Here is a 16,327-nt window from a genome sequence, read left to right on the forward strand (position 1 = left end):
AGGTCCCAACTGTATAAAACAAACGAGTCTTAGATTCAGTTATTTCTTCAAACAGTGTTTAAACAACAGGAAACACTCCAATAAAATGAATAATACATTCACTACATCACTAAAAATAAGCTGGAGCAGAAACCTGACTGGAGACGTCCATCTGCTGCTCAACTCTGATTCTAAGCTTTAGTTTAGCTCAAAAGGAGTTGGACCATAGACTGTAAATAAAGATGGCCGACATGACGGCTAATAATAAGTGAAGCATCTCGATTGCCACCTGCTGGCTGGCTGCAGTATAAGACCTCCTCGATGTTAGTGGATGGGACATGGACCAAACTAAAAAGTCAAAATACACGTGAAATACATTTTTCTTAAAGATGGCTTCTGTCACTTTAGGTCATTTAAACACTGGTGTTTGTGAAGTGTCAATTTTTCTGGTAAGTTTGGTTTTAGTTTGTCAATAGAAGGTCCCATGATACTAAAACCTCCAACTACAACTCAACAGCACTGCAGTTACTTTAAGGTTGAACGCTCTTTAAGGCAAGGTGATCCACCACACACATTCAAAGAAACATCAGGCCTCATTATAAAAGATTACTTTACAAAAAGATGGAACCAAACAGTTCATCAAATAAATAAATGTTCCTAGAAAATGTCATTTTCTCATATATACATATTACAGATTGTTCCACGTGGCTGTGATCAGGGAATAACCTCCATCATAATATTGGAGGGGACTGGCTGATGTTTGGCCCAGTGGCCAGTGTCAGTTTGATTTATTCATCTCATCTCAAAATGTGCGTTTCGGTTGTTGGGATGAGAAGAAAGAAGCAGATTTGTCAGCTGTCGTTCATTCTTCTGATGCTGGATATTTCCCATTAATGTCTTGATGTTTTGATCCATTTTAATCATCTTTCTTTCTGTGCTCCTTACTGTTCACTGCTTCACGGTTCAGGACGGGTGAAGACGACGGACATTTCTGCACTTGCTCATTCTCTGATCGCACCGATTTTGGCTCAAGTAACGAGCACAGTGACAGATCATCCAAAAAACGCACTTGCACGATACTTCCCACGCTGCCACGGGGGAAGTAACTTCCAGCTGAGGAAGAGGGCGCCTTGTGTCAGCCAGGTAAGCACACCTTCCCTGCAAACAGCAGGCCCACGATGGTGAAGAATATGGACAGAACGAAGAGCACGTAGGAGGAGCCCACCACCGTGTTGTTGGGCAGCTTGTAGGGCTGACCTCCAACCTCGTTCATGTAGAAGCCAATGGGGAATATGAGAGCGGCCATACAGAACAGGACCACTGTGATGGGGGGAAAAACAGCAGAGAGAGAGAGAGAATGGCAGAGTCAATGAAGGGCTGCTGAAGTTGATCTGACATGACTGTGACGTTAGTGGTTTGTCTGTCTGATGAAACCACGGCTCTAAACAGCTTTTTTCAATATTCAGATTTTAAAATGTGTGTGGAACTAAAAGGCTGCCCTCAGTATTGACGGCCTGTGCATGAGAACTAGCTGCTCTTCTATATATAGAGCCGTGTGAAGCCAGACTCCTGCCACAGCTCTCTCGAACACAGACTCATTTTGTCTAATCTAACCCTAAAAATAGAGGCCGGCCCATCAATTAGAGCTCCTCAGTCACTTTGACGCAATTAGCAGACAGAAAAGAAATGCATTAATGTGGAGTCAGGCTAAGTCCTATTTCTACCACAAGAGATTCTTAAGATGCATTTTACTTCCACGGTCATTTTATAAACCGTAACGGAAGGTTTTGTCTCTAGGTTATTTTCTACCCTTGGTTTGGTACCAGTTAAAACGTCTTTTGATGTTTAAAAGGCTGATCTCAACTTTCATTTTATCCTGGATCTTTGAGTATCGTTTGACAAAAGAGAGAAAATCAATGATGTCGACATACAGTGTGGAATGGATACTGCATGAACGTGGAGGGTGCAATTCAATTTGAAAATCCCACTTGTCATTACTGGTTATAATGAAAGCGGATGAAAAGTGAGAGGGAACACCTACTCCCCGTGAAGGCGATCCATCGTGCGTATCGGGTGGCCTCGCGGCGCCAGTGTGACATCACCAGCAGGCCGCAGGTGACGGTGAGGGAGACGATGCCGAGTAGGATGAGGAAGAGCGTGGTGATCCACTCCGGGGGCAGCTGCGGAGGGATGCAGGTCCGTTCTCGACCGTGGATGGTCTGGCATTGGCGGACCAGACCCACGGTCAGAGAGCCTGGATGAAGAAAGACAAGAGGAGGAGAGTTCAAGTTAAAGAAAACTCTTTCTTATTGGATCCATTGGAGCTAAATATGTTGGGGGTTTATTTCCAATCTTTATTCAAGAGTATGGTTTTTCATTTTAAGTGCTGGACATGTTGATTTCTTGTTCAAACCCTGAACTTGCACACAAATAGCCTCAGCAAACTGTGATCAAACTGTGCGCTTGCACTCAGATATGTTGATTTCCTGCACTCCAGCTTCAGCTCTTCTCCTTGCTGCTTCTGTGCGCGTGTGAACGTCTGCTCCCAAATTTGGTCTTCCACGCTTGGATGTTTTTGAGCAACAAGACTGCTAGGTGGAGTGCAGGAAATCTATTCAAGTAACAAAATACCTGAGTGCAAGCGCAGTTTGAGCACAAGCAGAGCAAATCTAAGTGAGAGAAATCTCATCGTGCATTTCCTCCTGCTTAACATACATAGATCTTTACATGACAAACTCAATCTAATTCACAGCAGCATGTTATGACATAATTTGTCCGTGTGTTGACTGCTCCCAGGAGCCTCTCTGGTACCCCAAAGTGGCCAGGAGCCGAGGAACCGTTGGCATGGAAACAGGCTGATGGGCAGTGCCAGCAGCACCAATGGACCCCCCCACCACCACCACCACCATCCCCCCAGTGATTTACACATGACATCAAACAGCTTCAGGATCCTGAAGAGATCAATTACCCCACATCATCAAGGCAAGTCACCTGATGGGCTCCCAAAGACACACAAACACTTGGAGCCCGATAGAAACAGCAGCTGCTCGACTCTCCATCCAGACTCCCTGTGCTGGAATCCACCAGGCATCGAGCAAATGAGAGAAATCAAATCCTCCCACTCCTTCATTTATTCTTTTGTCCTGTCTCCCTTCTTTTTCTCCTCTTCCCAGAAATCACTCAGTGCCCAGCAGGCAGACACAGAAGAAAGAGGAAGTCTATCCGTTTAATTTATTGAATTGTAGAATTAACAAGTAATGCAGGAAAACCACAGGAAATATATTTTATATTATAGTCCTACATTTGCATTTAAATGTTAAGGACTTTAATATTTCATGTGTGAAAGGCCATAGGAGAACAATTATGGACGGTTGCAAAGATTTACACTAAACTTTTTTAAGGTTTTATTTCCTGCTCATTCCACAGATTTCTCATCATAATAAACTGAAAAATATTCTCCACCATTATGAGCATATCTCTCCCCTTGTGTCCCTCACGAAAATAAAATCTTCCTCTAAATATTTGATGTTGGCATGGAAATGCTTCAGTTCCTGATCCATGGATCATGGATAGTGCTGCCGGGTGATGATACCAGGACCAGACTAATGGAAACAACAACAGGCCCAAACCACATCCTTCTGCAAGCTGACCTACTCCCCTTACACGCAGGATATCCTGCTCCCTCTCAACACATCCTTTCATACCACAGGGTGGGGGACAATGTAAATAGTGCGATCCCATCCCTTCATCCAGGGATCCACACCAAACCAAAGCTAGTTACAGACTACAAACAGAATGTGTTTTTGCTTCATGTGATTATGGAAAGTAGTTTAACCATCAGATTTAAGAAGGAAACAATGAATGGGACGGCATAAGAATAATATCAAGAAATGAATTGGATCAAAATGAAAAAATTATCAGTATATTGCATTTTAATAGATAAAAAACTGGGCCTGGATTCCTTTATTTTACTTTTTTGTGAGACACTCTCCACACGGCTTCATTTTACAGAAGCCACAACAACTAGTTATACGTACTTCAAGTATTACTTCAGGTATTACTTTAGGTTTTACTGCTGAACTGTACAGATTATGGACACAGCATACACAGGATTTTGTTTGAGAGATTTTGTTATAGATGAGGACCAGGCGTAAGAAAAAGAATGGGTAAGGGGAGTTCTTTTCATTTTGCATTTCAAGAACAGCAAATGTCAAGAATGTGCCGAAAGCTGCATCTGTTCAAAAGGAGAAAACACACAAGCTTGGAAGAGGTGGCTGCATTCGTGTAAACTCAAATAACTGGTCATGGGTAAATGTAAAGATATTGATGGTTACAGCATAAAAGGATTTAGCACACTGTTAGCTCCCATAGCTGCCAGTCACTCCTCTAACTTGTGGAGCAGAGGTAAAGTTAAAGTTTTGTGTTGAGAGGAACATGTGTGAGCTTTTAGAGGAGTTCACCAAACACAGGTTTAAGTCAGCCACTTGACCACACACACACACAAATAGACACTGTATGTCCACACTGGTGCTCAGTTTCCCACTCACACACACTAACACACACAGTGCACACATACTGACCTTGTGTGGAATGAAAGAGCAGCACAGTCAAACAAAGTTACCTGTGTGTTTGAACAGCAGCTGTAACCAACTCTCACCAATGGGGTGATCCTGAAGGATCTTAAAAACGTCTACAGAAGCTCACTCGGAGTGAACTTTGCCACGGTCATGTTATAAGTTGATATTTTTTCCTCCTCTTGTATGAGTTTTAAAAACTTAGAGAGCAAACTATACAGATTTAGCAACTGATTCCGGCTCCGTGCAGAGGCACAGATTGAGAGAAAATCGTCCTGCGTAAACACCGAGCGCTCGCAGGCAAAATAAAATACGTCATGACTGTGCCTGCAGAGTCTGAATTCTCCAGGTGGAAAACAGTTCACTCCCAGGGGTCCTCATTAAAAGTCACACGTCTTCATTCCCCGACAACACTTCCTGCCATTAGGTAATTACCACTCGGCTAATTAAACAGGAACAAAGGTTCCTTTAGTGCATTAAGTACAGTCATGTCACACCATTGTTTAACATGAGGAACGGCGGCTCAGGGGGAGAGTTCTGAACTTCAGTCCATTCCTGGAATGTGATGATAGAGGAAAAACAGAAAAGAGTCGCTGCGTGATAACTAAAAACAGCTTTTTTACAACAAATTAAATCCTGTAATCCTGCTACATGCTTTTCTCCACTGTAGCGTACAGATGGAGGCTAACAAGAGCATCTACAGTATCTGTACATGTACTGTACTGGTGCTGTTTGTCTGTTGCATCAGTTTTAGTCAATGTTTAGCTTTGGACTTTGCATCTGAATATTTCTCTATTGCAATAATCCAGACGTTGACTGACCAACTGTACAATCAGTGAAATGTGGCTTCCTACTATAATGATAATTATAAATCCTCAGTAAATTAGGATTATTACATATTCGGAAACAATCATTTAAATGTATTTAAAGCTCCTGAACAGCTCCTGTTTTGAAAATGTAAATATTAATATCGTTAAATATCAATAACTCAAAATCAAACCGTGAAACTTAAAGTTCACAAATTAAACATTAAACATCCTATTTTACACACTAAAGTCTGTCTCGTGTGGGTTGGGGGAGAACTAGATGTTTGAAGTTGCTTCTTTGGACAAATGATAGACGGTTTATAAAGATGGAGGGCACGTCTCCACATCCTCCCACTATCCAGAACGGAAGCCAAAATATCCAGGATATGAACATCACCATCTTGCATATTTGGAGATAGAGTCTTTAGCGATCAAGGGATGGAGCCAAGGTAGCGAGGTCATGTCGATACATGCACTCGACCAATCGTGGGGAGAATTTGCTTTGTGTTTTCTGAAGCTGAATTATAATACGTGTGTGTGTGTGTGTGTTTTCTTACCTTTCTCTCATTTCTGAATTCTTCTTCTTAAATACTCAATACATTCACCCTCACTAGAGAATTAAGAGGAATCACTGCTCATAACCTCTGAGCACACATAACCTGTGATGACAGGGATTCATTTCTAAAGGGTCACAAACTAAACAGGTTGACAGTAACTCTATGATGACTGATGTGTCTGATCGGCCTCAGAACTACTGTGTGTGATCAGGGGTTTTCACACACTGGCTTTATACAACTTTTGAAACTTTATCAAATGGAAAAACATCCAGGTTAACATAACAATATTGGTTTAGATCCTATGACAGATGTTATGTTTAGCTCTGACCTCCTCCTCCTCCTATCTCTGGATGAAGAGGTCAGAGGTCAGTGCAGGAGTGTGGACCAATCAGCAACAACCAGCACCTACCAGCTGATTCTCCGGTGTTGATCCAGTCCGGGTTGACGATGCTGGCGATGGCGAAGATGTCCGCAGCGAGGAAGAGGCACCCGGAGATCACGGTGAGTTTATCCATGTCGGTGCGCTCAGGTGCGGGTCACAGTGTTCGTGCGCCTCGGTCCCACCTCCTGGGGACATGGACACGTCAGTGACCTACAGCCCCGGCACAGGTCTCCTCATCCCGGTGACGATGATGATGATGATGATGATGATGACGATGATAATGATGATGATGAGGGGGTCGGTCCACTACTAGTGCTCGCATCTCGCTTGAGCCCGTGCGGGGAGACTCCCTTCTCCAGCCCGGAGGGTGAGGACCGCTGCCCGGGTTTGAGGATCACCTATCCCCGCCGGGTCCTCCACAGCATCCCCGTGATAAATCCCCAAAAAACACCTCAACTTTAAATTCTGCTCAAATCTCCACATGAGAGATTTTGCTTCACGCATGCACGCTACTTATTTTCTGCAGAGATCGAGCCCCGGGTCCGCTGCACGCACACAGACCGAAACCAGCAGCCATGTCCACACTTCAACTCAACCTGAGATTATAATCCCGTCATCCATCATCTGAGTTTCCGTCGGTTTGCTCCTTTAAACCTGAAAAACTCAAGAGTCTGTGATCCACAGACGATGCTGTCCTCTCACTGCAAACTCACATCCACTGAGCTCACGTCTGTAGCAGCCAACTCTCGCGAGAAGATCCGCAACTCCTGCCACCTCTGGCATCTCCATAAATTATGCAATCGTTTCAATGAGCTGCAGGGAAAAGCTCAGATTGTGCATTTACCTCCTCACGCTCATTCATTAAAAACCTTCAAATTGATAGCTTTCTTTTCTGTGAGCTTCTTCTACACTCAACTGTCCACTTACATGTTTGTTCTGGAGCTTTCAGCCACATCACGATGCTCTCGCCACCCGAGTTGAAAAACATTAGTGGTGACGGAGATGATGATTTTAAAATTGGTCCACGACTTCAAAGCATTTCTTGGACTTCTCCTTAATATTGCCTTGATTGCTCGTTCGTACTTAAATTTGGTTGAACGCTCCAGAGCCAGCAAGTAAGTGGACCTTTGATTGACACAATTTATCAGCCGCTTATTTCCAAGGTTGTAAATGACAGATTCTGAAGGTGAACTGTCGAGGAGAGATGACATGTTGGGGCGGGAAGTCTTCTGGTTTCTGTCTAAAGTTTGACAAATCACATTTGAGCAGATTAGAATTGTCCACTGATGGAGAGCCGAGCACATTGACCGAAATGCATCGGCTATCAGCTTTATAATTTATCTTAGTCTCAGCCTCGATGTCCATCTACACCGAAAGCCCCAAAATACTAGTCCTCGCCCCCAGAGGCTAATTTATCAATAGACGATAGCCGATGGGCTCCAAGATTGAAAATAACCAAGCGAAAAAGTCAAACATTTTCTAGCATCAAGACACCAAAAAAAACAATACAATTCATAACACTGTGTATGGTTGATATAATTTCTTTATTAATTTACATCAGCTGTACAGTAAATGTGGACAGATGAGTGGAGCACAACATTGTGATGCGCCAGAGCAGCATCGACTATATACTGTGACAACACCAATGAAGAGCCAGTGCTGTTATGGCATTATAGCGCTCAGTACAACAGCAATGCAAAGTGTGGAGAAGACTTCCTGTCAGAATGTGGAGGGGACCATAATTTGCTTTGCCGTTATAGATGGATGAAGTACGAGGTGACAGCTTTAGATCTCGTCCACGAAGGGTGTGTTTACGAGGTTGCCGCTGGACGCCATGGTCTTCTTTCCAGACACAAATTTGCTGGCAGCCTTGAAATGAAACACAGAAAATATAACACCATTAGAGAGACAGACAACAATTTCATTGTCAATGTCATGTTTCACATTTATCTACTGATTCATTCAGTCAAATTTGAGCCTCAGTACAAAGAAAGCTGAGCTGGTCCTGGTTAACATGCAATGCGCAAGTGCCTGCAAATTTAAGAAAACATGTACACATTTTTTTTTATGAATAGTCGAAGTGCATCTTCTATTACATTAAAAGAAACTTTTAACCCATCATAGGATTACTGACTGATTTATCGAAGTCGGTAATAAATTACGACTTAATCATAACATCGACCAAACGTCTTACATTGGAGACATCAGTCAAGGAGACGTTGTCGATGTTCTTGATGATTTCCTCGGGGGGGACGTAGGATCCCTCAGTCAGAGACTGAGTGCACAGGGCCTCCAGGAAACCCTCTGAAGTCTCCAGAGACATCAGGTACTGCCCCTTCAGCTGAGCCCTGAGGGGCAAACAAAGACAGTTCCAACATCAGCCACAACAGTTCAAACTCAGCAAGGACAATATTTAATATAGAGAAAAAAACAACAGCAAATGAGGCTCATTTATGCTCAATGTTAGACATGGATATGAAAACGACCCCATTTCAGTGGTGTTTACTGTCAACAGAAATAAAAACATCATCTTTGTTCACAATGTCTTGATCATCTATCTTTGTGTCTTACTTGGCCCGAGTGAGGTCGGCAGCTGTGACTCCACCATCAGCGACATTCTTCACCTCGGCAACAGCCGCCTTGATCACCTGCAGAGGTCAAGTCAAGATACAGTATTTCACTACTTTGTATTAAGATTAGGTTGTGGTGGTAAACTCCTGTCGTGACTGTGGGATACTCACATCACCAGCATCTGCAAACTGGGAAATGGTGTAGACCCCAAACAGACCAGAGTCGGAGTAGCTTGCATTAAAAGCATTGACCTGTTCAAAAAAAGAGAAAATGTGGGGGGGGGGGAGTTTTTAGCCACTTGTCCACGGGTAAAAGAAAAACAGGTTTTAGAAGGTTTACCTGTGTTTTAAAAAAACCTCGCTACTTTTGGTGTTAAATGGATATTACAGGCACTGTTGCAAATATGGTTAACATGGTAACATGCACACACACTCCTGTATAGGTACTGCCAGGGTGCCATGTTAAGCCAGGGAAAGCCCTGTAGTCATTTACAAGTTTCCATGAGGAGCTGACAAACCACTTACATCAAAGGGGTCAGCAGTTGCCTTGGCAACCCCTTGGATCAGTTTGCTGGTAGCGTTGGACCCCCTCTTGACATGTGGACCAGCTCCCAGTAAATGCTGCAGCACACTGAAGGCCACAGCCTCACCGGTGCCTGCCGCTGCCGACTGGCTCACCACCGCTGAGTGCACCAAACTGGCGAGGCTGGCCAGACGGGTCTCACCTGGAGAGAGACAGGAGGAGAAAAGACAGGGAGGAATATAGAATCTCTTACTTTCTTTGCTCGGAAGTTTTTTAACTTTTTTATGAGACAGGTCCAGCTCACCTCCACGATACTGAGCCGTGGCTCCTGTGGTGCCTGCTCCGCTGCGGATGTTGAGGAATTGCTCTCCGACTTGCTTCAGCACAGCATGGTCAACACCTGGAGGAGAGGTGAACACCATAAACCTAATGGTCTTCAACACAGAGCACTTTAATATCCACATCCATTAAGATGGTCCCTTACCAAGTCCCACAAGGGCCATCCTTGCACTCGTGAAATTGTTCTGGACAAACTGGTGCAGCTGGAGGAAAATGCAAACATTAGAAAAATGGGAATGCATTTTAAAACAGTCTTAACAGAATAAACACTGGAGAAGTACTCACATGCTCAGACTTGATGTGGCCGACCATGTGGTCTGGGCAGTACAGAGAGTTAGACAGGGCGTTCTTGTAGGCGGCTTCATGGAGAGCTTCAATCACAGCTAGAAAAAAAGAAAGAGGCGTCATCGTTAACTGCAATATTCATGATGTTGAAGCTAAGAGATCATCTCAAGTGATAAACTATTAAATAAGTCTGTATGATAGAGACTCCAGAGACACTGACTGAAGCTAATATCAGCTATTTTCATCACTTGAGTAAATTTTTGTGGAAAATAACTACAAAAATAATAATTAATTTTTTCTCCAATAATTAGATTTAAAAAACTTCAATAAACTAGATGCTGGATGCTCAATCATGTCTGCTCTAGTTTACAGTGAGGAGGAAGTTAAGGATTGGAGCTTTAATTGTGGCAGTAAAACCTCTTGCCTTTTAAGAAAGCATTTTCTGACTGGGATTAAATTATAAAATTAAACTGTGTGCACATTGCAGGGGAAATAAAGCCTCTACCCATTTGAGTGCTGTGTGCAGCTTCAGCTTTGTCCATCTTCACTCTGGGTGTGAGGTCAGACACCTCCCAAGGCCGGAACTCTGGGGCTGTGGTCACATTGATCAGGTACTCCATCACAGTGTCACTGCAGACAAATAATAAAAAGAAGGAGAGAGAGACGGAGGGCAAAACAAACAACTGTTATTGATATGACTCCACAGAAACTTTACATTTGTGCTCACAGTAGGAAACTAGCAGTCAAGACTCCAGCTACTGACCTCAGCTGCTTGTTGATTTATAACTGGTGTGAATGCCATATGATCACATAATTGTAATTATTCAAATACTTACATGTCATCTCTCAAGCAGTCGACAGTGTACATCATGTTCTCTCTGGATGAAGTCACACTGCGGAGAAGTAAAAACATTTAGATAGAAATGCAGAGACTCGTGTACAGTGGTTTGCTGTGACCTCTTTCTTTCTTGATTACTGACCTCAGGCTGCCTCCCACTGCCTCAACTCCACGGCATATCTTGAAAGCTGAAGCTCCTTTGGTTGTCTGAAAAAGTATGTCAATGCTACGATGAGACAGAACCCAGTATTTATTATGTTTATTTTGTTCTAAAGATTTACACATAATATACGGAATATGTACTAGGGTTTGTATATTAGAGCTTGTGCAGTGTCAGAGATGCATAATAGCTAATGATATATTATAAAGACAGAGGACAAGAGGCTTTGTAGATGAATCATACCAGGTTGGAGGCCAGTCGGAGGACGTGGGTGACCCCACTGTTTTCAGGGGTCTCATAACGACAGCCGGCCTTGACAGCCACTCCGATCTTGGAAGCAGGGGAATAGTTCTCAAGTGAGGCGATCACCAGTCCACTGGGCAGTTTGGTGACCTGGACAGATGGAGGCATGACCTTTTCAGACATGACCCGCAGTTTGCCTTTTACAAATGCACAACACAATGGGAGGTCCTTTGCACAGACACAACAGCTTCACGTCTTCTGCATTATTCAGGCGAGAAGGGAAATCAACTTTTTCACCATGAGACATTAGTTTTCTATTATTTTTGCCTCTGTACCACATTAGAAGAAAAACCAAAATGTTTTTTTCTATAAACAACTCGTATCTTCGTTGTCAGACCCAGCACCACACCGCCTTAACCCCACACCTGTCCCCATCACTCCCCAACATACATGGACATCCTGGTAGGAGTGAGCAACCCCAGGAGAGAGCTTTAGCCCTGCCAGGGGCTGGACAAGGGACTGGCCTGTTCTGGCAGCCACATGGAACCGTCTCTGTGGAGGAAAATGAAAAGTCAACCACCACTGACCTGCACGTCCTGCGGATGAAACTTTACGCGTTCGGCAGCCCCGGTGGCCTCCACCTTACGGGCAGCCTGGGCCGCATAAAGCCTCGTCTGGAAAAACAGAGAACATTGGAAGGTGGAACATTAGAACTTATGTGTTGCCGGCTAGTTGTCAGATGTAAAAGCAGTGTGAGAAGGATGGAAGATTAAGAAATGATGCAGTAGGAGCCATGAATGTGGCCATGGATTCAATGTTGGCAGTTATATTAGATTTGTTATCATCTGGTGTTATTTGTTATTGCTTTTTGATATTATGAATCACTATGATCACTGTGAATGTTTCCTGCACGTTTAAAATAAGTTGAGCCAAAATTATCAATATGACCTCTTCTAGATCTCAGCAAATCGTTTTGTTAACGCGTCAGACAAAGTAACTCAAGGCCTTTCTTCAGCCTCTCAGCGACTATTTTGCTTATTCCCTGACATCTCCACAAGTGCATTCAATGGCTTTAGCATTTCTGGAAAGGAAGGAAGAACTGTGATGCTTACAAAATAAAACACAATATTCATTTTGCTCAAGATACTACAGAAGTCCATGTTCTTGTACGTGGTCCTGAACACATTTCGAATAGCTGACAAAACAAACCTCTCCCAAGGATTAATAGCTGTCCTGTAGATTTCAGTTATATCATATGGGTTTCATAAGCTGATGGAATATTTTCAGCGTGAACAGTTCTTTTTAAGTGCTTTGTGGGGAAAAATGGAAATTTAAACTTCTACAGTATATCCCAAGTTTATCCCAAGACAACAGGATAAACTCCATCTGCTGATGAAGGTCATGACTAAATAGAAATGATCAAAAGCTTCATGGGAGCTACTAACTAGAGTGGAGCTTGTTGTCTTCTAGCTACATGACATTTGACATCCTATCTGTCTTTACAAGAAAAGGGGTGACAATATTACGTGATCTACATTTTTAAGTTAAATAAATAAATAAAACATTAAAACTGCAGATCTCTGGTTTATAAGATGATATTATATAAATGTATTACCTACATGAAGTTGTCTTAGTTCCAACACAAAGCACAACGTTTCTCTTGGTTAAAGAAAATGCAAGTGTGTAATATTAACGTGAATAGACTGCTAATAGCCTGAAAACAGAAATTTGAGGTGAGTTGTGTAAGCTGTGGACTGGATGATGCTAAGTCTACCCAAACAGGAAGCTAACTGTTGTGTGGCCTGAGCTAGAAGTTGTGAAGATCCTGGTTTGATTCAAATGTTTTTAATTAAACATACGAGTATTTTGACAGGACTTCTGATGGTGAAGCGTTATAGTTCTGGTTTAACACAACCGGCTTCATCTGACCGCTTCCTCCTCTGCTCCTCACCGCAGCTCGTCCTGACACGACCCCGTGTTTTCACACCGTCTCTCTCACACACACACACACAGATAAACTAACGACTGCTTCTGTTTACAACTGATCCGATACTTCAATACTACAACATGTCGGTTTGATGGGTCCTTACCGAGAGCTGACTTATTCCCCGAATCCCCTTCATCTCCCCTCTCTCCTTCACTCAGGACGATGAAGCAATATGGCCGAACTTCAAAGTGCCCTACCCACAATGCACAGCGCGACCCTCGCTCCCCAAAGTACCGCGGAGCCAGCGAGAACGCGCCCTCTGCTGGCGCGGAGGTGAAAAGACCCGACGTAACCCATGTGTTTATAATAAGACCTCACTACACAATACACGGATTTTAACTTCAAAGTTACTAACATCCTTAATCCGAGAGGTAAATTTGACCCCAGGAATTTAAACTCCCGAAACTGACACTAATCGATGTGACTAATATATAATACTAATATAGACAGGTAGGAAATTCAAGGGAAAAGTTGAATAAGTTACTGAAGAAAATCTTATTTAAAAATTTACCAAAATAAAAGCAGAGTGTATAAAATCATATGTAAGTATTGTATTATAGTAAAATGTATGTTTAAATATATGCATATATTATTCGAATTATTATTCTGATACAATACTACTACTACTACTACTAATAACATAGTAATAATAATAATGATGTGTTTTATTGTCGCAGTAGTACTTCCTGTGGTTTCCTGTTGTGCTCCCCAGTGCGCATGTGCATCACCTCACACGTGCAGTAAACGTAGTGACTCCTGCATGTGAACTCCGCGCTGAAACTTTTCCTCAACGCAGCAAGCTGTTATCAACGAATCGAAGCTTTCGTCTCGTCTCCTCTTCATCAGCGGGTGAAACAACAAGTCCTCCGTGAAGCATTTCGCCGAGAGGGCCGGAACAGCAGAAAACCACTTCACCATGGTGAGTGTTAGCTCTGAATGAAGCCCCGTGCTAGCTCACCAGCTAACTGTTAGCACGCCAAAGTGACCAGGCTGCACGGCGAACTGAGCTGAAACTTAAAAACTACATGTTAGTTCACTTTATTAAGCGTTTCCTTGTGGGTAATGTGGTTGTGTTGTTGTGTTTATCATCGGCAGACTGAAGCTCAAGTGAACCCGAAGGCCTACCCGCTGGCCGACGCCACGCTGACCAAGACCATCCTGGACCTGGTGCAGCAAGCCTCCAACTACAAGCAGCTGAGGAAGGGAGCCAACGAGGGTGAGCAGCCAGAACCACATCCAGTCAGAATCAATCAGAAGCTCGTTATATGATCATCGGTGAAACGTGGTGGCCCCACATGTTTACCACAGCTACAACAGACACAACCTCGCTGAGGGTCTTCAACTCGCCATTGTAAATCTGCAACTAGTCATTTATCAATTAGTGATTGAATGGAGAACCATCTCTTTTATAACAGTTCTGTCAGAAGTCAAGGTTTCTGGACAAAGAACCAGTTTTATGAATGAAAATTGATTTATCTGTATAAAAATCCAAATACAGAAAGTCTTCAACTGTATATGTTGGTGATCTACATTGTACTAAAGCAATACAGTGCACGGCATCAGCATACTACATTGTTATCGATGATATCCCAGTGATTTTCATGGTTGTGGTCAGATCCACTGCAGTGGCCTGATATGAGCCTTTCACAGACTTAACGATATCACTGTTTGTTTGCTGAAATGAAAACCGTACAGAACAATGCAGAAAGTATGTGGATTTATGTTTATTTCACATATAAATAACTATAAATAATAAGATAATAAATGTCAGCAAATATATACATAGAACTAGATTTTAGGAAGTTTATAAATTTCCATTTTGGAGTCTTTGAAATCATAGCCAATTTGATGTATGATAACGGCTGATATATCCGTATCAGCAATGTTTTACTCCGCAATATTGGTATCTGCAAAAATCCATATTGGTCTAGTTGTGGTTTATGTGTTCAGCCAGAAAATAACCCAGAATCTGGGGTTGTTTGGAGAATCGCTTCTAAACTCAATGGAGAACTGTCAATGAAGGCGATTTGAAATTAGTCCTAGTTGCAGAAATGTTGATGCTAAAAACGTCCTCCTCCTCTCCTCTTCCAGCCACCAAAACCCTGAACAGAGGCATCTCCGAGTTCATCGTGATGGCTGCTGACGCTGAACCACTGGAGATCATCCTCCACCTGCCACTGCTCTGCGAGGACAAGAACGTCCCGTACGTATTCGTCCGCTCCAAGCAGGCCCTGGGCCGGGCCTGTGGGGTGTCGCGCCCCGTCATTGCTACCTCGGTCACCATAAAGGAGGGATCTCAGCTCAAGCCCCAGATTCAGTCTGTTCAGACGGCTATTGAGAGACTGCTGGTTTGAGTTCTGTCGCACTGTCGTCTCCTGAAAGAAGAGGAGAATTAATTCCAGTTTGAAAAAAGTCCTGTGTTCTGTTTGATTTAAAACAGTCGTTATGCATGGAGAAGAGATAATGGTGTAATTTTGATTTTTAGGACAATGCATTCACTTCTGTTTATCAGTTTGCATTGACATTGCTTGGTTCTTAATAAAAGCCTCTTTTTTTTGTACTTAAACCTGGTGACTTGTCCATGTAGTTTTTCATGTTATATTCATTTTTGCGCATGCTGTGTTGTAAACCTGTTAACTGTATCAGAGGTGTCCTAAATCAATTATGATTAACATTACAAGTGATGAATTTTTGTTGCAGCCAAATACAACAGGAAGGCATTTCCCCTGCAGGGTTTGGGGCCATGTTCTTCTGGCAACAAAATCAGATTCACTGTTGTCTGTTTGAATTGTGGTCAGAGACAGTTGGGTGTAGAAGTGTTTGCTACCAACATACAGCCTCACTTTTTCTGTCTATTTAGAATCCAATATTTACTTCATTATACATAACATGAAAAGAACTGGAGCAGTAACATAAGGTCTTCCTGTAAATAACTAGTTACTAAAAGGGATTTGAGGAAATATTGTTAAATGTGATGCTGCACCAGTGGTAGAAATAGGGATTGACCTACATCCGTGTTGAAGAAGTACTCAGATCCTTTAGTGAAGGTTACCAGTGTACAAATGCTTAATTACATGTAAAATT

At 42.8% G+C, this 16,327-nt stretch overlaps 3 protein-coding genes across 4 annotated transcripts; 1 reads left to right on the top strand and 2 right to left on the bottom strand.

Moving 5' to 3' along the window:
* Positions 1-933: 933 nt before the first annotated feature.
* LOC117752712 (uncharacterized protein C16orf52 homolog B-like) lies at positions 934-7,026 on the bottom strand. The gene is made up of 3 exons (XM_034570297.1): positions 6,326-7,026; positions 2,021-2,233; positions 934-1,299 (listed from the first exon to the last, which is right to left on the bottom strand). The coding sequence occupies exons 1-3, from the start codon at positions 6,429-6,431 to the stop codon at positions 1,115-1,117; spliced, it is 504 nt and encodes a 167-aa protein (XP_034426188.1). The 5' UTR covers positions 6,432-7,026; the 3' UTR covers positions 934-1,114.
* Positions 7,027-7,823: 797 nt separating this feature from the next.
* Positions 7,824-13,475, bottom strand: LOC117752710 (cytochrome b-c1 complex subunit 2, mitochondrial). 2 transcript variants are annotated; one of them, XM_034570294.1, is made up of 14 exons: positions 13,347-13,459; positions 11,707-11,808; positions 11,257-11,406; positions 10,996-11,060; positions 10,852-10,908; positions 10,521-10,645; positions 10,016-10,113; positions 9,876-9,933; positions 9,696-9,791; positions 9,394-9,593; positions 9,040-9,120; positions 8,870-8,946; positions 8,493-8,646; positions 7,824-8,167 (listed from the first exon to the last, which is right to left on the bottom strand). In XM_034570294.1, the coding sequence occupies exons 1-14, from the start codon at positions 13,377-13,379 to the stop codon at positions 8,084-8,086; spliced, it is 1,380 nt and encodes a 459-aa protein (XP_034426185.1). In that variant the 5' UTR covers positions 13,380-13,459; the 3' UTR covers positions 7,824-8,083. The 2 variants fall into 2 exon arrangements, with proteins under 2 accessions (XP_034426185.1, XP_034426186.1); XM_034570295.1 differs by lacking the exon at positions 11,707-11,808 and adding an exon at positions 11,844-11,930 and having other exon boundaries at positions 7,831-8,167; positions 13,347-13,475.
* A 476-nt stretch (positions 13,476-13,951) lies between these two features.
* On the top strand, positions 13,952-15,810 carry LOC117753115 (NHP2-like protein 1). The gene is made up of 3 exons (XM_034571004.1): positions 13,952-14,162; positions 14,339-14,459; positions 15,335-15,810. The coding sequence occupies exons 1-3, from the start codon at positions 14,160-14,162 to the stop codon at positions 15,595-15,597; spliced, it is 387 nt and encodes a 128-aa protein (XP_034426895.1). The 5' UTR covers positions 13,952-14,159; the 3' UTR covers positions 15,598-15,810.
* The last annotated feature ends 517 nt before the right edge of the window (positions 15,811-16,327 follow it).

This window comes from Hippoglossus hippoglossus, chromosome 19 (assembly GCF_009819705.1).
Source record: "Hippoglossus hippoglossus isolate fHipHip1 chromosome 19, fHipHip1.pri, whole genome shotgun sequence".
Taxonomy (NCBI): Eukaryota; Metazoa; Chordata; class Actinopteri; order Pleuronectiformes; family Pleuronectidae; genus Hippoglossus; species Hippoglossus hippoglossus.